This window comes from Oncorhynchus tshawytscha, linkage group LG07 (genome assembly GCF_018296145.1).
Source record: "Oncorhynchus tshawytscha isolate Ot180627B linkage group LG07, Otsh_v2.0, whole genome shotgun sequence".
Lineage (NCBI taxonomy): Eukaryota > Metazoa > Chordata > Actinopteri > Salmoniformes > Salmonidae > Oncorhynchus > Oncorhynchus tshawytscha.
Window position 1 is genome coordinate 34,243,038 of NC_056435.1, and position 24,319 is coordinate 34,267,356.

A 24,319-nucleotide genomic window follows, 5' to 3' on the forward strand; every position below is an offset into this window, starting at 1 on the left:
CGGATTAGCAGAATCCTTTTTTTCCTTTCATGACTCTGACAAGTCCGACGAGAAGGATAAACTGCTTCCTCGGGAATAGGCCCCGATCCCCATGATCTTGGTGAAGAGGAGGCGGAAAAAGAGGGGCCGAAGGTTGGGCTGCCTTCTAAGAATTCGTAGGCGATCTAATAAATCCCCACTTCCATCCGTTCTGCTAGCAAATGTGCAATCATTGCAGAATAAAATCAACGAGTTACGCGGAAGATTAAACGACCAACAGGACATTAAAAACTGTAACATCTTATGCTTCACGGAGTCATGGCTGAACGACGACAACATCAACATACAGTTGGCTGGTTATACGATGTACTGGCAGTATAGAACAGCGGTGTCTGGAAAGGCAAGGGGCGGTGGTCTATGTATATTTGTAAACAACAGCTGGTGGATGATATCTAAGGAAGTCTCGAGCTATTGCTCGCTTGAGGTAGAGTATAGCATGATAAGCTGTAGACCACACTAGCTACCGAGATAGTTTTCATCTGTATTCTTTGTAGCTGTTTACATACCACTACAGAGAGGCTGGCACTAAGACAGCATTGAATGAGCTGTATTCTGCCATAAGCTTATAAGAAAACACTCACCCAGAAGAAGCGCTCCTAGTAGCCGGGGACTTTAATGCAGGGAAACTTATATCTGTTTTACCAAATTTCTATCAGCATGTTAAATGTGCAACCAGAGGAAAAAGACCTCTGGACCACCTATTCTCCACACACAGAGATGCGTACAAAGCTCTCCCTTGCCCTCCATTTGGAAAATCTGACCATAATTATATCCTCCTGATTCCTGCTTACAAGCAAAAGTTAATACAGAAAGCACAAGTGACTAGATCAATAAAAAAGTGGTCAGATGAAGCAGATGCTAAGCTACAGGACCTTTGCTAGCATAGACTGGAATATGTTCCGGGATTCCTCCGATGGTATTGCAGAGTACACCACAGTCATTGGCTTCATCAATAAGTGCATCAATGACGTTGTCCCCACAGTGACCATATGTACATAGCCCAACCAGAAGCCATGGATTACAGGCAGCATCTGCACTGAGCTTTAAACCGGAAGCTTATAAGAAATCCCGCTATGCCCTCCGACCATCAAACAGGCAAAGAGTCAATACAGGACTAAGATCGAATCATACTACACTGGCTTTGATGCTAGTCAGATGTGGCAGGGCTTGCAAACCATTACAGACTACAAAAGGAAGCACAGCCAAGAGCTGCCCAGTAACACGAGCCTACCTGACAAACCAAACAACGTCTGTACTCACTTCGAGGCAAATAACACTGAAACATGCATGAGAGCACCAGCTGTTCTGGTGATCACGCTCTCCTCAGCCGATGTGAGCAAGACCTAAAAACAGGTCAACATTCACAAGGCCGCAGCGTCAGAAGGATTACCAGGACGTGTACTGCAAACATGTGCTGACATCCCAGAAACCCTAGATCCACTCCAATTTGCATACCACCCCTACAGATCCACAGATGATGCAATCTCCATTTCACTGCCCTTTCCCACCTGGACAAAAGGAACACCTATGTGAGAATGCTATTAATTGACTACAGCTCAGCGTTCAACACCAAAGTGCCCTTAAAGCTCATCAATAAGCTAAGGACCCTGGGACTGAACACCTCCCTCTGCAACTGGATCCTGGACTTCCTGATGGGCCACCCCCAGGTGGTAAGGGTAGGTAACAACACATCCGCACGCTGATCCTCAACACAGGGGCCCCTCAGGCGTAAGTGCTCAGTCCACTCCTGTACTCCCTGTTCATTCATGACTACACAGCCAGGCACGATTCTAACACCATCATTACGTTTGCCAATGACACAACAGTGGTAGCCCTAATCACCGACAACGATGAGACAGCCTATAGGGAGGAGGTCAGAGACCTGGCCGTGTGGTGCCAGGACAACAACCTCTTCCTCAACGTGATCAAGACACATGAGATGATTGTGGACTGTAGGAAAAAGAGGACCGAGCATACCCCCATTCTCATCGACGGGGTTGCTGTGGAGCAGGTTGAGAGGTACCGGAGCGCCAAGTCTAGGTCCAAGAGCTTCTGCCCCCAAGTCATAAGACTCCTGAACATCTAGTCAAAAGGCTACCCAGACTATTTGCATTGCCCCTTTCCCACTTTACACCATTGCTACTCTCTGTTGGCATCTATGCATAGTCACTTTAATAACTCTACCTACATGTACATATTACTTCAACTAATCGGTGCCCCCGCATATTGACTCTGTATCGGTACCTCCCTGTATATAGTCTCGCTATTGTTATTTTACTGCTGCTCTTTAATAACTTTTTACCTTGATCTCTTACTCTTATCCATAATGTTTTTAAACGGCATTGTTGGTTAGGGGCTCGTAAGTAAGCATTTCACTGTAAGGTCTACACCTGTTGTATTCAGCGCATGTGACTAATACAATTTGATTTGATTTGAACAAGATGGTTGAAGCAGAGTGCTTCAATACTGCTGTGATACTGCTGTGATACTGCTGTGATACTGCTGTGATACTGCTGTGATACTCTGCTGTGATACTGCTGTGATACTGCTGTGATACTCTGCTGTGATACTGCTGTGATACTGCTGTGATACTGCTGTGATACTCTGCTGTGATACTCTGCTGTGATACTGCTGTGATACTGCTGTGATACTCTGCAGTGATACTGCTGTGATACTGCTGTGATATTGCTGTGATACTGCTGTGATACTGCTGTGACTCAAGCCACTATCCCAGAATCATCCTTACAGATCAGGGACGATCAAGACAAGAGGTTACTTTACAGTTACCGATCATCAAAAGATATGCATGCATTATGGAATGCTCTACTTTGTCTCTATACACTGGGTAACACTCAGAAGTTCAGGTTGACTTGTCGGATGTAGACTCGTCCAGTATAGATTGGTGGATGAGGAAAACACTGTAGAGAGAAAAATGAATGGATTAAAGAAGAGAGACGGAGAGAGATGCTGCTCTGACCCTGTGACCTCATTATGCCACCAGGAGACAGCAGGCTCTTTGTTCTCCTTTCTGCCTATGACAGATCCCCCCGCCCCTGCCTCCCCAGCTCCCTGCATCACACACACACGCATGCGCAGACACACACACACACACGCATGCACATGTGCATGCACACATGCACACGCACACATGGTCTCCCTCTCTCTCTGTTTCATTTTGCTTGTGGTAGTCTCACACTAACAAGACGCTTGTTTTCTGGATGGGGGCACTAGCTAACCCTGTCTTACACAGGCATTGGTATGCAGACTGTGGTACAGGATGCCACACTAACAAGAGGATGGTTTTTGAAGGGAATTTTGCTTTTGAGATAGATGGAAGAAATTGGATGGTGTGTGACCGCATTATTAAGTAGATAGTGCATACTGACAAAGATTCTCTCACTGTTGAATAGATCTCTCTGTCTCAGCAGCATTCCTTATTTCTTCAATATCTCCATGCTCCAAGTATGGTTTCATTTTTTTCCCCTGCCTCAGATATATGTGTGTGTGCATGTGTAGGGATAATCCACCAGTTCCCTGTGCCCCTGGGGAAATGAAAACAGAGGGATGAGGCCAAGGGATCATTGAGAGGGTTCTCTGGAGAAGAGAACAAGCAAACTTTAAATCAGAATGAGAGGGGCCTCGGCCTGTCGAAGCGCGCTCGCGTGTGTGTGTGTGTGTGTGTGTGTGTGTTTGTGTTAGGAAGGTTAGCTTACTAAGGTCATTCAACTCGGGGTTGAACTTTTAAACAAATCTGACTAACAGTAAATGTAACATACCGTAAGTGGGTTTCTTTTGAACATTTACAGACAGTTTGTTGTGCATGTTTAAACGTATTGAGTGTGGACTACTGTAAACCCACACAAGGCATCTGTGTCGAAATGAAAACTGCTGAAAGTGTCATTCATCAATAAGAAATAGCCCCCAGGAAGTTAAATCTAGAGAATTAAACAGAAGAGTAAAACTGTTAAGCTTCATTATGTGGAGAGTTTGGGGTATTGTGTTATGGGTGGAACTCCAGCAGAGAGCAGGACAGAGCTCCAGATGCTTGTTAAATGCTGCCTCACACAATATGGAGGCGGTTTCTTTACTGCTATCAGGTGGTTAATAATTTTGACTTCGAGAATTCCACTGAAAACCAACCTTTTGTCTGTTTATTTACTGAATTAAATAATGTTAGTGGGATTTTCTTTACAAGATAACCCTGCACACAATGAAAGGGCAGGTGTTTAATGTTAATGACGCTGTTGAGCTAAGAATGGACCAAAATATTGGCATAAATGCATAGTCTTATATTGAAAGTGAAACTGTCTGCATCTTTAGAATAATTCCTGGTGTTTATACAACTGTAAATAATTCAACAGTTTTTTCTATTGTATAAACTCTGAATACTCAAGGGTGGCTTTTTCCTTTCTTGTATTTCAATAAGATGCTTTTTTAAATGTATATGTACTACTGCAACCACATTGAATACTCTCTCTGTCTCCCTCCCTCTCTCTGTCTCTCAGCCTCCTACCAGGTGAAGCAGGGGACCTGTGAGGTGGTGGCCATCCACCGCTGTTGTAATAAGAACAAGATTGAGGAGCGCTCTCAGACCGTCAAGTGCTCCTGTTTCCCAGGCCAGGTCGCTGGCACAACCAGAGCCAGGCCGTCCTGTGTGGAAGGTAAACGTACATTGTGTGTGTGTGTGACCTGAAGAAGATCCTTGCAGGATTGATATGTTGTTTGTTTATCAATACAGGTACGTAGTGGAGCCTATGAGTGTGCGGGCTCTATTTATTTCATACCGGCCCTACAACCCCCTAAAGGATATGTGTGGGATCACACTTGACTACTGTGTGTGTGTTTGTCTGTGTGTCCATGTGTGCATATGGCACAGGAGGTTGGTGGCACCTTAATTGAGGAAGACGGGCTTGTGGTAACGTCTGGAACAAATATAGTGTAATGGTTTCGAATACGTATAACACATGGTTTCCATTTGCTCTGTTCCAGCCATTATTATGAGCCGTCCTCCCCTCAGCAGCCTCCACTGGCATGTGGGTGTCATTTATTTTAATTTGCATATACATGGATGTTAGCAATGTATACCAACGTAGTCTTAAAAGCTGTTCTGACAGTGTAGAGCCCATCAGAGCTGTGTTTGAAGGACTTGTTGAAATATTTACCACACAGCCAGACTAAGCCACTTCCTGCATGGACAGGAAGCTGGCACACACACTAATAGTCTCACAAAGTGCTTTAGTTCTCTACTTCATGATAAAGTGGGTGTGGATTTCTCTATGGTGCAGCCTGTCCCCCATCCTGTTTATAGTAGATCATGTAACATTAAAGGCTCGGGCCACAGCAGGCTAATGCAGGTAATGGAAGATCACTCTGCAGTGTCGCCTTCCTTCTCTTATCCTCTAGAGGAATACGAAAGGAGAGGGAAATATAGCACATCTGGCAGCCTCCGAAGGTTTGGCCCAAGGCCTGAAAGAAAAAAAAAACACAATTTAAAAGGGCTCATTTAATTTGGGAAAGCATTCCATTTCACATCAATTCAGGCCTTTCGACCATACAGTATGTCAGATGGTAATAGAAAAATAATTTTCTGCTCCCTCGCACCCTGTCATATCTCTAGACTCAATATTGTTGAATCAGGTTTCCACAAATAAAACCCTTAGGAAAATAGATTACATTTCATTATAGAAAAAGATTGCGGGACAAAAGTGTGTGTTTGTGTGTGTATGTGAGAGAGACAGAGAGAAAGAGAGAGAGAGAGAGAAAGATGGAGAAATGGAGCAAGAGAGTGCAAGGCGAAGAGTTATGAAGGGGATGGTGTTGTCTTAGCGATGATAGAGAGAGAAAACCCAGGAGTCATTTTGATCGACCTTGCATTGCCTGTCTATGGCGTTGAGGGTTTCCGCTCTTGAGGGAGAGACAGAGCCTCTGAGTGTCAACTGACCCTCATCAGACAGGCCTCCCCTTCTCCCTATCCCCAGGCTCATATACACACACACCCTAACTCTGTCGCACAGCCAATCCAGATGAATTACCCCCCCCCCCAGTGGGAAACAGATAGTTGTCCCATATGTGAGCGGAGAGGATGAATCAAACAGAACCGAGACAGACCTGCAGGGACTGGTGAAGTAACCTCAGGCTCTAGCTTTAATGTCTCTGTTTAGCTTCTTCCATGTTTTTTTTCTCTCCTGTTCTAAGAAAGAGGTTGTTCTGCGCTGGTCAGCTCAGTTCCAGTGCAGACTGAACTTCCAGTCACATAGCTGCTTCATGTCTCAGATACAGATGTGGAGACCTTGGATGGGGGCTTTTCCATTGTACTATATATGAATAACAAGCGTATAGTAATGATGGGAGATTTTTATAGTAAAGCATCTTGCAGTAAAGTGCTGTTGTTATTGGGAAATTCTGTATTTTTTTTCTGACAAACTACTGTAACATTGTCAATGTTCAACAATACTTGCAGAAACTATTGCATAGGGACCACGCTATGTAAGGTCATGTGAATGCATTTTCACAGAGTTTCTGCTAAAGAGTGACTAAAATGTAAATGTATCCCTTTTCCCTCACCTTAAACATATGAGGTACAGTTCCTATGTCTAACCAATAGAGGGCACTGTTCAACAGCCATTTGTCTTATAAGTGCCTGCTGGTACCCAAGGCTAGTTTTCTCATGTATCTTTTTTTTTTTTTTTACCTGATAGGAAACATAATAAATATAAATAATAGAAATATATTTTTAAGTATCTTAGATATTGGTTTAGAGCCAAAAATATCATAAATGAGAATTCTGGAGAAAGCTGCAAAACCCTGAAAAAATACAAATACAGTACATTCAATACACAGAAATGCCCTTACCCCTCACTACATCCCACATGTCTAACCCTCCTAATATAAGAAAATGCCCTAGAGAGCTATTCCACTGCGGACATAGCTATTAAACATCATTAGAGCTGTGCAAGGCACTGTGTCCTCTCAGGCAATGGACAGAGAGAGGCTCTTTCCAGTATCCTCCATTTTGTTCTGGTTTAGTCCCTCTTGGGGTACCTCTCTATATGAGAGAGCTGCCTGGACTGAAGAGGAGCCCTGAGGACTCCACTGTGCTGTTGTGTTTAACGGTGACCCTCGGGAGAGGTCAGGGGTCTCAGAGATAGCCCTTTGGAGAGAGCCTTCTGGGGGCCATCTGCCCACTGAATAATGCACTGTTGTGACAATTTATAAACTGAAAAATAGTCATATGCTGTAACAGTACAGTTCTTTTTTTATCTCTCAATCTCATTCCCTCCCTAAATGTATGTAGGCCTATATGGTTAGATAGATAATGACTGTAAAGGTGAAAAGCAGTAAAAATATATCTTGTTTACCACAGTCACACTGTCTCCACTGGGCCTAACAGCTCAGAGTTATAAAGTATCCCAGGCAGAATGATGTCCCTACTGTCACCAGCCAGATGGCAGTCACCTCACCTTTTAATTTAATACCAGTGATGAGTGTGGTAAGGTTTAGATGAGGGACATCTCCATTATCTGTAAAATACTGTACATCAATTTCCAACAGCTCTTCATTGCAAAGACATTCTGAAAAAGCATATTATTGAGACAGGTGTGATGTGTCACAGCACCCAGTAATGGAGCACACCATTCATCACACCTCTCTCGATAAATATGCATTTTGAAAATGTGTTGGCTGTACAGAATTTTGGTCAATTTTGATCAAAAGTGTAGTTACGGCGGTTTGGCTTTGTAGGGCAGAATGTTGTGCTCCATTACCGGGTCTTGTGAAGTCTGACCTGATATCATTAAGCCAGCTTGTTAAAGACCAACGGCTGACATTTTCCTGTCTCACTGTATCAGAATCTCACAGCTTTCTTCATCTCCTCTTTTCTTCTCTTCTTCGGTTCATCTTGAAGCACATTCCCTTCAGGCTTTATATGGGAATTACTGGAGACTGTCTTTAGCTGTGTGTTGGTTAATAAAGGCGGTGTTGGAGTTGGAAGCAGAGAGTGGAACACCCACTTATGACTTCCTTCTTGCTGGGCAGCTCTTAGATCCAGTCTATGGGGTTGAATTCATAACGACCAATAAGCAGAGGTCAAGAAGATCACTTCCATTTATCAGGACACACCGTGGGGATGTCCACGTGGCGAGATTGGTGGTCAGTGCCAGCACTGGATTATACTGCATCATTATACAACATTAACCCGTGTCAAAGTCAGCTTTACCAGCGTGAGTCAATATGGGTGTAAATCAAGCCATTTCATTCTAACAGAACGGCGTGAATGGATTTAGATTGTTATCGCTGAGTTTGGCTTCCGATGGCGGAGAACTCGTCTTAAGGCGCTGTGTTTTTGAACCCTCCACCGGAGGGGGGTTAATTCACTTGTATTGGCTGTGTGACAGGGTTAGAGTTGTGTGTATGTGTTTGTGTGCGTGTGTGTGCACATGTGTGTGTGTGTATGTGTGACAATGTGAGTGTCGATCTGAGCAAGTATCTACAGTACCCGTCAAGTTTGGACACACCTACTCATTCCAGGGTTTTACTTTCTTTCTTTTTTTTTACTATTTACTTTTTTCTACATTGTAGAATAACAGTGAAGACATCAAAACTATGAACTAACACATATGGAATCATGTAGTAACCAAAAAAGTGTTAAACAAATGTAAAAAATATTTTCAATTTGAGATTCTACAAAGCAGCCAGCCTTTGCGTTGATGACAGCTTTGCACACTCTTGGCATTCTCTCAACCAGCTTCATGAGGTAGTCACCTGGAATGCATTTCAAATAACAGCTGTGCCTTGTTAAAAGTTAATTTGTTGAATTTCTTTCCCTAATGCGTTTGAGACAATCAGTTGAGTTGTGACAAGGTAGGGTTGGTATACAGAAGATAGCCCTATTTGGTAAAAGACCAAGTCCATATTATGGCAAGAACAGCTCAAATAAGCAAAGAGAAACAACAGTCCATCATTACTTTAAGAAATGAAGGTCAGTCAATGTGGAAAATGTTAAGAACTTTGCAAGTTTCTTCAAGTGCAGTCACAAAAACCATCAAGTGCTATGATGAACTGGCTCTCATGAGGACCACCATAGGAAAGGAAGACCCAGAGTTACCTCTGCTGCAGAGGATGACCCAACACACCTCCAGGCTGTGTAAGGGCTATTTGACCAAGAAGGAGAGTGATAGAGTGCTGCATCAGATGACCTGGCCTCCACAATCACCTGACCTCAACCCAATTGAGACAGTCAGGAATGAGATGGACCGCAGAGTGAAGGAAAAGCAGCCAACAAGTGCTCAGCATATGTGGGAACTCCTTCAAAACTGTTGGAAAAGCATTCCAGTGAAAGCTGGTGAAGAGAATGCCAAGAGTGTGCAAAGAAAGCTGTCATTAAGGCAAAGGGAGGCTACTTTGAAGGATATAAAATATATATATTTTGATTTTTTTAAACACTTTTTTGGTTATGACAGGATTCCATATGTGTTATTTCATAGTTTTGATGTATTCACTATTATTCTACAATGTAGAAATAGTAAAAATTAAGGAAAACCCTTGATTAATAGGTGTGTTCAAACTTTTGACTGGTACTATACTTTCTATACCCGTGTGAGGAGTTATCTTTTTCTGTGTTGTGTTTGCTGTTTTTGTTGCTTAAATAGTATGTTAATTTCATCTTGGTATCTGGCAAGTCTATTGTTCAGGTGTCTGTGTGTGTATGTGTCTGTGTGTGTGTGTGTATTTGTCTGCATGCTTGGTGCATGTGGGGCACTTGAACACAGATAGGTTTTTACTTAATCATTTCTGAAAGAGATGGATGCCCCTTTTCTGCTATGACTGTACAGAGAGTCCAGTGAATGGAACGACTCGTACGCCACAGGGGCTTCTGCTGCTGAATCCTATTTTGGAAGTCAGCCAGTTGTCTCACCCTTTCTGTCCTCCCCTGTTGAGTGGAGCAAATTAAATCCATGCCCTCCGTGTGTGTGTGCATGTGTGCGTCCGTGTGTGTTTGAGCCTGCAGGTTCTCCAGATAGCCTTTAAATGATGTGTAAGGACGTAGAACCATTAGTGTTAAGCTTTTACGTCCAACATATATAGTGCCTCCCACATGCATGCACTGCTGATATACAGTACACATATACAGTACACATGGGGACTGCTCATATACAGTACACATGGGGACTGCTCATATACAGTACACATGGGGACTGCTCATATACAGTACACACAGGGACTGCTCATATACAGTACACATGGGGACTGCTCATATACAGTACACATGGGGACTGCTCATATACAGTACATATGGGCACTGCTCATATACAGGACACATGGGGACTGCTCATATACAGTACACATGGGGACTGCTCATATACAGTACACATGGGGACTGCTCATATACAGTACACATGGGGACTGCTCATATACAGTACACACAGGGACTGCTCATATACAGTACACATGGGGACTGCTCATATACAGTACATATGGGCACTGCTCATATACAGGACACATGGGGACTGCTCATATACAGTACACATGGGGACTGCTCATATACAGTACACATGGGGACTGCTCATATACAGTACACATGGGGACTGCTCATATACAGTACACATGGGGACTGCTCATATACAGTACACATAGGGACTGCTCATATACAGTACATATGGGCACTGCTCATATACAGGACACATGGGGACTGCTCATATACAGTACACATGGGGACTGCTCATATACAGTACACATGGGGACTGCTCATATACAGTACACATGGGGACTGCTCATATACAGTACACATGGGGACTGCTCATATACAGTACACATGGGGACTGTTCATATATAGTACACATGGGGACTGCTCATATACAGTACACATGGGGACTGCTCATATATAGTACACATGGGGACTGCTCATATACAGTACACATGAGGACTGCTCATTTATAGTACACGAGGACTGCTCATTTATAGTACACATGGGGACTGCTCATATACAGTACACATGGGGACTGCTCATATATAGTACACATGGGGACTGCTCATATACAGTACACATGGGGACTGCTCATATACAGTACACATGAGGACTGCTCATATACAGGACACATGGGGACTGCTCATATACAGTACACATGGGGACTGCTCATATACAGTACACATGGGGACTGCTCATATACAGTACATATGAGGACTGCTCATTTATAGTACACATGGGGACTGCTCATATACAGTACACATGGGGACTGCTCATATACAGTACACATGGGGACTGCTCATATACAGTACACATGGGGACTGCTCATATACAGTACACATGGGGACTCCTCATATACAGTACACATGGGGACTGCTCATATACAGTACACATGGGGACTGCTCATATACAGTACACATGGGGACTGCTCATATACAGTACACATGGGGACTGCTCATATACAGTACACATGGGGACTGCTCATATACAGTACACATGGGGACTGCTATATAGTACATGGGGACTGCTCATATACAGTACACATGGGGACTGCTCATATACAGTACACATGGGGACTGCTCATATACAGTACACATGGGGACTGCTCATATACAGTACACATGGGGACTGCTCATATACAGTACACATGGGGACTGCTCATATACAGTACACATGGGGACTGCTCATATACAGTACACATGGGGACTGCTCATATACAGTACACATGGGGACTGCTCATATACAGTACACATGGGGACTGCTCATATACAGTACACATGGGGACTGCTCATATACAGTACACATGGGGACTGCTCATATACAGTACACATGGGGACTGCTCATATACAGTACACATGGGGACTGCTCATATACAGTACACATGGGGACTGCTCATATACAGTACACATGGGGACTGCTCATATACAGTACACATGGGGACTGCTCATATACAGTACACATGGGGACTGCTCATATACAGTACACATGGGGACTGCTCATATACAGTACACATGGGGACTGCTCATATACAGTACACATGGGGACTGCTCATATACAGTACACATGGGGACTGCTCATATACAGTACACATGGGGACTGCTCATATACAGTACACATGGGGACTGCTCATATACAGTACACATATTCTGAGACTTATGATTTGTTGTACATTGTTCCTACCAAATAAACGTAATAGACAAATAAAACATGTGAACCCCCTGTCCTCCCACAAAAATGCACACACACACACACACACACACACACACACACACACACACACACACACACACACACACACACACACACACACACACACACACACCCTGCCGCCACATACTCCCCAGAACCTATGATGATTTATACACATGCATAATATCACATAGTTTTATTCACAGTGAGTTCAACCCCAGCCTTTGTTAAGTACTATTTGATGAACACTCTAAAAGCCTCATGCTTGGTTGCGTTGTGTATTATGCCTTTGTAGTCCAATGGGAGCAAAATTAGTCATTGTAGCCCACAAAAAAATACATACAGTAATCTGACTTGTCTGCTGTTATGTTTACAAGATATGTAGGGAGAGGTTGCATAACTCGAATTGAAGTTGAATTCTTAATTATCTATTGCTATTTGTATTTTTACATTACTCAGGTCACGTAGCCTACATTAGCGTTGAATGTAACAGAATCATAATATATTATGTCATGTTTTGTTTGTGGTGAAAACTAATTATCACGCATTAGACCTGGAACACAGACGGAAACAGACCTGCTAGCAGCAGATGGGCCACTGTTTTTCATCCATTCTTTCACCAATAAAGACCTTTTAGCAGCTAGCAGACAGGAATGAGACAGCCTATATGACTGTGTGTGTGTGTGTGTGTGTGTGTGTGCCTGCAGAGATCAATGTTTTGTGGGACACTCATTTTGTGGCTGTTAACATGTTGTTAGCACAGTATAACACAAACACATATAAGTTAGGATAGTTTACTCTACGTTGCCATGGGTGATACTTCCCACAGTGCAGGACTTTCCATAGGAGAACAGAAAAGAGCAGCTGCAGTTTCATCTTTGTCCACAGGATGTCAGAAACATTTCAACACCAACGGTGGCAGGATTCATGGAAACAAAAAGGAACAAAGGAAAACTGTGGTACCATCCAGTTCTGGGTGCTAACGTACACACACACGCACACACACACGCGCACACGCACGCGCACGCGCACGCGCACGCACACACACACACACACACACACACACACACACACACACACACACAGACACAGACACAGACACACAGACACAGACACACACACACACACACAACCTGATGTTTAGACAGGCAGTGTATTCAAAGATGGATTGAATCTGCTGTGACCTGTGACGTGTCAGTGCTGTGGTGGATGGACATCATCTCTGTCTAATCCTCTAGCCAGCCTTTAGGCATGGCTCCCCCACATACCTTGTTTAGAATCACCCCCTGAGACCAGCAACACAGACAGGGATTGGGGAAGACAACACTAATTTGCTCCCTATCATGGCATTCACAGAAGTCTCCATTAACAATATCATTTGATTTACTTAATAACAACTGCTCTCAACAGACATACTGAGACTTCTTGAAAAGGTCTAGACTCATTTCTGAGTGAAGCGTCAGCAGTCAGTTGTTTAAATGACACGTGGAGTATGGCTTCTGGATGGTAACTAGCTATAGTAGTCAGATGTTTAATGGCACGTTTAGTATGGCTTCTAAATCAAATCAAATGTCTTTATATGGCCCTTCTTACATCAGCTGATATATCAAAGTGCTGTACAGAAACCCAGCCTAAAACCCCAAACAGCAAGCAATGCAGGTGTAGAAGCACAGTGGCTAGGAAAAACTCCCCAGACAGGACAAAACCTAGCAAGAAACCTAGAGAGGAACCAGGCTATGAGGGGTGGCCAGTCCTCTTCTGGCTGTGCCGGGTGGAGATTATAACAGAACATGGCCAAGATGTTCAAATGTTTATAAATTACTAGCATGGTCAAATAATAATAATCACAGTAGTTGTCGAGGTGCAACAAGTCAGCACCTCAGGAGTAAATGTCAGTTGGCTTTTCATAACCAATCATTGAAAGTATCTCTACCGCTCCTGCTGTCTCTAGAGAGTTGAAAACAGCAGGTCTGGGACAGGTAGCACATCCTGTGAACAGGTCAGGGTTACATAGCCGCAGGCAGAACAGTTAAAACTGGAGCAGCAGCATGGCCAGGTGGACTGGGGACAGCAAGGAGTCATCATGCCAAGTAGTCCTGAGGCATGGTCCTTGGGCTCAGGTCCTCCGAGAGAGAGAAAGAAAAAAAGAGAGAAAGAGAGAATTAGAGAGAGCATACTTAAATTCACACAGGACACTGGATAAGGAGAAATACTCCAGATATAACAGAATAAACCTAGCCCCCTGACACATAAACTACTGCAGCATAAATACTGGAGGCTGAGACAGAAGGGGTCAGGAGACATTCTGGCCCCATTCGATGATACCCCCGGACAGGGCCAAACAGGCAGGATATAACTCCACCCACTTTGCCAAAGTACAGCCCCCACACCACTAGAGGGATATCTTCAACCACCAACTTACCATCTTGAGACAAGGCCGAGTGTAGCCCACAAAGATCTCCGCCATGGCACAACCCAAGGGGGGGCGCCAACCCAGACTCAACCCACTCTAGATGGTAAATAGCTACAGTAGCGACACACTGCTCTGCTCTCTGTGAATTAATGGTGGTAATTATGTCGATAGACTATCAGACTAATCACTGACTGCTGACGGAGAGAGATGGATCTCAGTTATACCCATCTGTCTCTGGGAGAAGAGATTCTGAGAAATGTGGTTCTTATTTCCAGACATAGATCCCAAATTAAGTTGCTTTACTGGCATACATCACTGACATGATACATGGATGAGTAAGTGCAGTGCACCTTACCTGGTAGCCTATGATGAACCGAAAGGTTATTTGACCCTGCTTGTCATCTACAGTATGAACATTAGAACATCTTGAAAAACAATCTAGCCTTAATGGCCATGTACTCTTATCATGTCTACTGGGCTCAACCAGAAGAAGACTGGCTCACCCCTCAAAGCCCGATTCCTCTCTAGGTTTCTTCGTAGGTTCCTGTCTTTCTAGGGAGTGTTTTCTAGCCACTGTGCTTCTACTTCATCTGCATGGCTTGATCTTCTGGGTTTTAGGCTGTGTTTCTGTATGAGCACTTTGTGACAACTGCTGATGTAAAAACAGGCTATATAAATACTCGACTAGTCCATGTCGGCACCTCTCAGGAATTCCCTTTATTACCGTAGTTCGTCAGCGCTCCTCTAGGTATTCTGTTGTTGCTATCCATCCAACAGCCCTTGGCCATGCCATGACATCATAAGCTATTAGCCACTCCAGTCCATTCTGCAGAATGACAGGCAGGTCTGCGATGTCACAGACTCTCGGCCCACTCCGTAGAACGTGAGATTAAGTCTCTGAGAACTCCAACTCTAATGGCTCTTCTTCAGGCCATGCTCATTAGCTCTAAATAACATGGTGGTAGCGTAAAGCACCACGGCAGACACCATAATGGCAACATTAACGACCATTACACAGTCATTGGTTTTTAGAACCCTTTACTGCCACAGAGCTCGTGCATCATAACAGCATGTTCTCTGGAGTGCCCTGCCAGGCTAAGCGTAATTTATTAAGGGGACTCTTAGTCTTCGTAAATGGTGTCATCCTCTCTCCCTTGTTTATGCTCTCTCTGTTTCTCTTTTTCTCTCTCTCTGCGTCTATCTCTTCCTCTCTTTCACCCTCAATGTCTCTCTCTCTCACTCACGCTCTCTCTCTTTCTTTCTGTGCATTCATTCACTCCCTCTCTCATTGGAAAGAAGCAGTCTTGGTGAACTCCTCCAGTCATCTCTATCTCTCTCAGTCGGGGGTTCTTACACGACGCTTGAGAGGATTTGCTCGTGTTCTTTTGCATAATTCCATTTAAAACCCATTTTGCTGCAGATTTCACCCCTTCTCTTCCATTTCTGAGGAACAATCGACTGTAAAACAGGACTCGATGGGAGACTCCCTCTAAACCACAATCATTTGCCTCTTCTAATTGATTGGCCTATCAAAGCTGGATACGTACTCGAGAGTACACACTATGACTTCACCATCCCAGTAGTGAAGAAGGAAAAATAGATGGATAGAGACAGATTTTCCCGCCCTGTTTTGGCCGCCTAGCCGTGGATCACTGACTGTGATGGATCACTGACTGGCCTGGAAGGGTGGACAGTACAAGGCAGAGCAGTATGAGTGGACAATCAGAGTGAGAGGAAAAGGTTCTGTGTCAGTGCCTATTGGGCTGATATTTATTGTTAAAGGAGACATTCATATTTTTTTTTAACCAAATCCATATGTTGGTTGATTTCACTTGGTTTTGAGAAACGTACCCCAACCAGCGATAGACTTCCTCATGCTCGTTCTGCAGTACCAGGGTGTGGATAAAACACGAACAAGAGCAACAAAAACACACAAATATGTCCTTTTAGAAATGGCAACGCTCTCAGTATAGTAATGCAGGTCTTTAGATGTTGTACACATGCAAATGTGTCATTCGGACCTTTATCCGTAATGGTATATTATATCTTGTTCGATTCGAGCAGTTTCCCCTATATCCATCTGTGATACATCTCAGTGTATACAGTGATACATCTCAGTGCATCTCTCCTCTCTATAGAATCTATTCCCTCCATACTAACCATGGCAGTTTGCTTCTGCACATTGCTCTGCCCTGTACTGTCCACCCTCTCAGTATCAGGTCTCAGGTGCTCTCTCTCTACCCTCTTCTCCAGCCTCCATCGTGATTCAGAAGTGGTGGTGTCAGATGAACCCCTGCATGGAGGGAGAGGAATGTAAGGTGCTCCCTGACCTCACCGGCTGGTCCTGCAACACTGGAAACAAAGTCAAAACCACCAAGGTGAGAGGACAGGGCCCTTTTCCATCCTCTGTGTGTGTGTGTGTTTGTTTGTTTGTTTGTTTGTTTGTTTGTTGTGTGTGTGTGTGTGTGTGTGTGTGTGTGTGTGTGTGTGTGTGTGTGTGTGTGTGTGTGAGAGAGTAGTGGGAGAGAGAGATGTTCCTTGGCTTGACACTATTTTTTCCTTTGGTGATACTGAAGAATACTTGAGCTTCTATGATTATTAATTAGCAATTAAATCAATACAGTCTTTGATAATGACAAAATATAAATCATGACAAAATAATATTCTTTCATGAATCAATATGCAATCTGAAAACATCAACAAAAGAAAATATCCTATCAGTATTTACAGCAGAATGTGTCCAATGAGGAATCCATGAAGTCCACACAGTACTTAGGAAAAGCTTGAGGAATCCATGAAGTCCACACAGTACTTAGGAAAAGCTTGAGGAACCCATGAAGTCCACACAGTACTTAGGAAAAGCTTGAGGAACCCAAGAGGTCCACACAGTACTTAGGAAAAGCTTGAGGAACCCATGAAGTCCACACAGTACTTAGGAAAAGCTTGAGGAACCCAAGAGGTCCACACAGTACTTAGGAAAAGCTTGAGGAACCCAAGAGGTCCACACAGTACTTAGGCAAAGCTTGAGAAACCCATGAAGTCCACACAGTACTTAGGAAAAGCTTGAGGAACCCAAGAGGTCCACACAGTACTTAGGAAAAGCTTGAGGAACCCAAGAGGTCCACACAGTACGTAGGAAAAGCTTGAGGAACCCATGAAGTCCACACAGTACTTAGGAAAAGCCTGTTATTTCCATCACATTCTCCAGCTTGAGTAACGTTTGATGTCAATTCAATTGACAACCTTTCTCCCATACAGCATCTTGTCTCAATTAAAGTCTTGTAAAACACACTTTTAAGATGAGGAAGCTTACACTTGTTTTCATATTTTAAAAGTTTAGGTACAGTAGTGTATTAGGATAATCCTCTAAATACAGGATAATTTTGTCAGAAAGAGCCAATAAAGCCCCAAAGTATGTGACATAAATGGGAAGTCCATGGAAAAAAAGAGCCAATTGTCTGTGGAGCCCCAAGTGAGCAATGTTTGCAAAGATCTGGAAAGAGGGATGGAAAATGGATGTCATGGAAAAAACAAAGCTGCACATAATGTATGTACAGACTGTAACAGGAAACCAGACAATCAGTATGCTAATCATTGTTGTTTATATGAGATAAATATATTTTAATGAAAGCCCTTCACATCCGTTCTACAGTAATATTTTGATGTGTGGAAGTTATTTGCAGGACCAACGGATGGACGTGGGTGTGGGTGTGTGTGTTGTGGGATGGTGGTAGTTGTGGTTTACTCACAGGTGAAATATAAAAAGAAAAACAGTTGTAAGGAGCACACAGGCACCGTAAGAGTAATTACTCAGAGAGACGGAATAACAGCAGAACATCTGTCACATTCATTAGAAAGCATTATGGCTAGGGGATCCATGGAGGCTTTCAATTTAAGTCCTAATTATATTGGTGAGGGGGATATACGGAAGGATGAATGGCCGCTAAGAGACTGCCGTTAGAATGAATAACCCTGGGTCTCTGAACAACTGAAAGACTGATATGTGAAGTCATCACCATCCTCTATCACTTTTTCTCTCCCTCTTTGACTGTCTAGCTAATCAGCTGTTGAGGGAGGGTGAGGGAGCGAGGGGGAACCGTGCCTCATCAACGGACATGAATTCTGCATTTGCTCAGTGTGGAACAGGAGCACAGCTATTAGGAGACGTGGTGGCAGATGTCTCAGGAGATTGCTGCAACGAAACCGACTCCACGGCAACTGTTCCTTCCAGCGACTCGTTCCCTCTCCCCATCTCCCTCTATCTGTAACCTTCTTTCTGTCCCTCTCTATCTGTCTCCGTGTTCGATGTGAATGTGTCACGCAAACTCTCTTTCTTTGTCTGTCTGTCTCTCACTCCCACGTTGCAGGGGTATAGATGCCTGATGGCCCTGTAGAATGAAGGTTATCACTAACACAGTGGAAAACACAGGTTCATAGACGTCAGTTCCCTCTACCATCATTGGAGTGGGGCTGCGGGAGGTTTTATTTCGTAGATGTGCACGCTGTGTCATTTGCTAAGTCCCTCAAAGATAAGTGTATGTTTCTGTGTCACTGGTTCAACTCGCTGATCTTCTGTTCTTTGCTTTCTCTTTCGTAGGTCACACGATAGCAAGAGAATCACTGAGCAGCGACCATCACCAAGTCTCTCTACCGTTAACTCCATATGTAAAGAAAGGACAGCACTCATATCTGAGACACTTAGACTGCCGACTGACGGAAGACTGTAAGTCATCTCGTAATACCAAGCTGTGACAAAAACTACAGAACATATTAAAAAAAAACACTCTCTGATGGACCGAGACACCGAGATACAGTGTCAAATGTAATGCCCAAAACTGCTATGGACTATAGACTTCATAGAAACAAAGGGTGTATACTGTTATGGACGATAAAGACTCCGTCTGAATACTTTTGAGGAGCATCTGAAGACATTTGCCTGTTAATAAACAAATAGGGAGATCCAAAGAGGTGGTTTTGACCAGTGGCCGAGGAGGAAGTGTAATCGATGGCTGTTTTGACGAAGCATTTGTGGATGTGTTGGCACCAGAGCCGCAGACAGTGTGTCAGTGTGTGTTTCTATGGCTCTTGGACTGGATCCTGAACTACTCTGATTATAGAATGGAGTGTCGCTGCTCTATCAGGAGGACTTTCTATTCATGAGGGGAGGAATACATCACTCGTGAATCGCAAATTATTGTCAAATTACTCGTGGGTCAACTCATTACCATGGAGATGTTTCGATTAATTGAACAGTTCTAATTAGTGTTGCTAAGAAGGATCATAACAACATATAAAACATTTAATGTAAGATCTTTGCACTAGTAGAAGACCGTTTTAGGAATGTTTTGTTTTTCTAGTTATTTCTCGTCTTTTGCTGGTGATGTCACATTAAATGAAAGAGAGGAAGATATTTTTTAAGAGTTTTGCCTCTGATGCTGTAGAGATGACACAGCCCTTCTCTCTGGTATAGTTGCAGGTTATTACAAGTTATTCCATGGCTCAGACTAAAGGTATAGTTCCCTTTGAACATATTTAACTATATACTCCGATTCATTGATAACAAGCAAGTAACCTGGACATCATTTGGTCGGTCACTGACTCTCTAGATCTACAGGTTACTTTCTAGTTTTCCATAAAATAAGGTAAATGTGTCATTTGTGGGAACTAATCCTTTAAAGAGTATTAAATACTGCTTGTCACTAACTGTGGACTGTCCAGAAAGCTGAAAGTCGATACCTGTGTGACATCTCTTCTGTAAACTGTAAAATAGAGCGCCCATAAACCATTAAAACCTGGTTCTGCTTGTGTCGTGTTTCAGTTTGACAAGGAAATAACATGTTTTTACTCTCTAACTAATCCTTCTCTCAATCCATCTTTTTAAACAATATTTTTGGTAATGCTCTATTTTTACAGGCTACTGTTCGCTTGCATTTTCATCTAAAATGTTTTCCCTCTCCATCGATCTTCTCATACCCCCCCCCCATCTCTTTCTCTGCATCTCTCCCTCTCTCTCTTTTTGGTCAGACACGGGGCAAGGCCTGTGATGGCTGCCCTTCTCAGAGTGAGAGGAGAGGCCCTTCAGACTGGCTGCTTTGAGAGCTATGATAAATCTATTTGAGCTGTTGCGTTTCCAGTGCTGAGCCATGGGCCAGAGGGAGCTGGGGACAGCAGGGCTAGTGGCAGCTCCACTCTCTCATTACCCAGGCCTGGATCGCACTAGCCCTCTCCCGGGACCACTGACTTGTATTTTTAGGTTCTACTGTATAAGGGGCCTTATTGTCACAATGCCACACTCTGTCCCCCCTCTCTCAACTCCAATGGTACATTTAAATTCCACACGTGTGCCTGCAGACACACACACACACACAGAGAAAAACATATTGTATAGTAATATATAGTACTAAAACACAATTTGAAGAGAGTGTAGATTGTTTGTACTCTTAATGTCTTGTGTTTGCTGTGCAAAATTAAACCAGAGAATGCCTCTCTTTCTCTCCCTCCTCCCCCTCATTCTCTCTCTCTTCCTTTCCTCATCTTCGTGCTCTCTGGAGGGATGTTTGCTGGGCTGTGGGCTGTAGAAGAGCCAGGTGTCTGGATCCGTCCTACACGGCTCTCTGCAGCAAAATCAATATTTGAGGACAATTTGCGCGCCGCTGCAACCTGGTGGCCGGGGCCTGACACTGCAGCTCCAGTCAGACTTGGAGAGGGAGAGATGAAACCTGTCTGACGACTGTCATAGGCAACCCATCTCAGGTCACTATTATTTCACTGGGAAACTGCACAGTGCACCATATATACAATTACCACTGCTGTGGAGCAGAGACATGTCTGCAGCAAATAGAGGAACTGCTTTAGGCAATAGCCAACAGCTGAACACAACCGTGTGCAGGATGCATTGGCCCCATTCAATAACCAGGTGGGTTATTGAGAGTCACCTCTCTTTTACTGAATGATTTTAATACAGTGAAAAACCATTAAATAGTAGAAAGAAAGAGTGTCTCTCCGTGGGCAGGTGTCTGAACTGAATGTCTGGTTGCAGGATAAATGATTGTGATAAGTGATTGGTCCCTTTAATCTCTGTGGGTAGCCTATGAGGCAGGTGACCATGAGGACGGGACTCACAGTAGCAAACACAACATGAAGGAGTTCAACTAGCTACAGATCAACATGCTAATGAGAGAATCAGTGAGAGAGAGAGAAAGAGACAGACAGGATAATTAGGATGGAGTGATGGAGGGAGATAGTGGTAGAGAGGGGAGAGATATTGAAGTTAGTGAGAGGGACCGGAGGAGAATCATGAAGTGGGTGAGAAAGAGAGCAAGACTGTGAAGCGTATTTTAAGTATGCTGTTATTTATGTTCCATGCTCAGTAGATCCCATAAGGCCACTTGCATTGGCAAACCGTGCACCTCCACTGGTCCATCATCACGCTCCACGGCAATCACAACCTGAGGGGGGAAATCAACCCAGGAAGCACAGCTACTTTGGCTTTTCATTCATCTATTGTCAAGTCCAGTTTGTATTAGCTACTCTCCTGCCAAATTCTGGAAATGTGGGGCTTTTTCTGTTCAGTGAGAATGGTAATCTTCTGATGAGCAAGTGATTCTGTCATAAGCACTGAAATGTATGTGACTATTCAGCTCTGCTCTCTGTTATTGGAATATCATGGATGGAAACCGCTTGATATCTTTGAATCTACAAACCTATCTCGCATTTTACATGGTATAATGTAGGCCCCAGTATCACAAGGAACTTAACAGTGAGCATGATTACATTCATTGTATGGACAAACAGACTTTGCAGAGTGATGTCCATTTTATTTACACCCACATTCCCAGTACATTCTTCATCGAGAAGAATGAAGAATTCACGTCATGTAATTACATTCCCTTGAGGGATATATGATAGTAGGACATGATCCTATTGGCTAACCACCCTGTTAGCCTTCAGGTGATGCTATGATCATTAATTGCATAAGTCACGCTCTCTTAACCACCACAGAATATATGACAGAAGCACAACAACACAGGATATTTAAATTCAATCAAACGTTGCAAAATGCCAAACAATCAGGAGGTTTTATGATGAATTTGCATGGCGGTGGTGGCCGGCGAGGGAATGCTATTAACGCTGGAGTGACTGAGGATTCATTAAGTTCATCTCCCCTCGCTGTCTGCTCCCAGAACCTCTCGCTGCTGCGTCATCAAACTCTGTTATCTCTCCAAACCAAAGCAATTAGCGACTGGAGGCTCCATTGACCTGGGCCATTGTTGGAGCAGGCTGCTACATTAGCATGGCCAGAGCCTGGGAGCCTTGGCGCTGCCAGAAGAGGTGCCAATGTGACCAGCACCGATAAAGCAGAGCCCTGCTGTGGGCGTGTGTGCAGGAGCTATATGAATATTAACTGGGTACTGCCAGCGTGTCCAATAGGATTTAAGCAGTCAGAGAGGAATTTGTTGTTACAGTGTTGTTTGTGTGTACCAGGGACGGATACAGAGAATAAAACTAATTTGTAATTCAGATGGGGTATGATCAGGGTGTGTGAAGTGTGCATGGTGTGTGTGTGTGTGTGTGTGTGTGTGTGTGTGTTTGCATATGTGTCTGCATTCGTGTTCCAGTGTTGCATGTGTACGCTTATGATAGTGACTGTGAATATGGTACATCTGTAAAATCACATCAATCACAGCACAACCGAGGTCACCACTATTTTCACTCACGACTCTTTCAGGTCCGTGACAAGCGCAGCATGCTGAGTTTTACCAGAGTGACAGCTTCAGAACATCGTAATGAAAACAGACAATGCCTCTTCAAGCCGTAGCAGTATGGGTTATGACAGACACAGTGAATTTAGATTCAAAGATTATGATAAGATCATTCTGCAAAATATTACGTAAAGTATTACGTTCATTTAAATGAGCTGCAAAGCACAGATCTACGCCACACGATAATGAACACAACTTATGTTTGCGTGCCAGTATGTCTGTTTCCACTGTGTATCGTCAGTGAATACAAATGTACTGTACATGACTTGCAGTTCACCACCTGTGAATCTAGCAGGCCTCTAATTTGTGGAAAGAGGATTTCCTGTCACACTACATCATAGTCAAACAGTGTGTCACATGACCTGAGAAAACACAAAAACAGGACAACCCAGGGCAATAATACAGATAAATAGCAAAAGAAACAGGCAGGAAAATGACTGCAGTTTATGCAAAATAGAGGTTTGCAAGCAAGCGTTTTGTTTTTACCGGTGACAACAATGCACAAGTAGCATGCATTATTCATAATTAATACCCAGTATGGCTGATTCCTCTTCCTTACTTACCAAATTAATGATTTTTTTGGCAACGTCTCCACTATTGCATGGGGTGCAGAAAAGGCTTGTATATTCAGGCAGTAGGTGAAATAGGCTGAGTGACTAGGTACATTAGGTAATGTACCAACAAGTCAAAACCATTATTTGTTATTTCTTGGGAAACTGTTGGAACATTTCTAGTCAGCAAAACTACAGTACGCATGGCTCATTCTGAGAGCATATTACTATTGTAGAATGTAGTGAACACACATTATTGTAACTCCTGTTGTCTTCTATTCTAATGTAATATAGTGTGGATTGGTATTCTGGTCAGTCAGTCACTTAAAACAAATCGAATGATATTTGTCACATGCTTCGTAAACAACAGGTGTAAACTGTAGCGATGTGCGCTGAGAGTCGG

At 43.5% G+C, this 24,319-nt stretch overlaps 1 protein-coding gene across 1 annotated transcript in view; it reads left to right on the forward strand.

Annotated features, from left to right (window-relative positions):
- The window catches only part of LOC112254429 (chemokine-like protein TAFA-4), a 50,064-nt gene extending 29,690 nt beyond the window's left edge, over positions 1 to 20,374 (forward strand). The window contains exons 4-6 of the mRNA XM_024427010.2: positions 4,545 to 4,700; positions 16,857 to 16,981; positions 19,201 to 20,374. Of these exons, the coding sequence (XP_024282778.1) occupies positions 4,545 to 4,700; positions 16,857 to 16,981; positions 19,201 to 19,212 (293 nt within the window). The 3' untranslated portion in view covers positions 19,213 to 20,374. The remainder of the gene's footprint in view (positions 1 to 4,544; positions 4,701 to 16,856; positions 16,982 to 19,200) is intronic.
- The last annotated feature ends 3,945 nt before the right edge of the window (positions 20,375 to 24,319 follow it).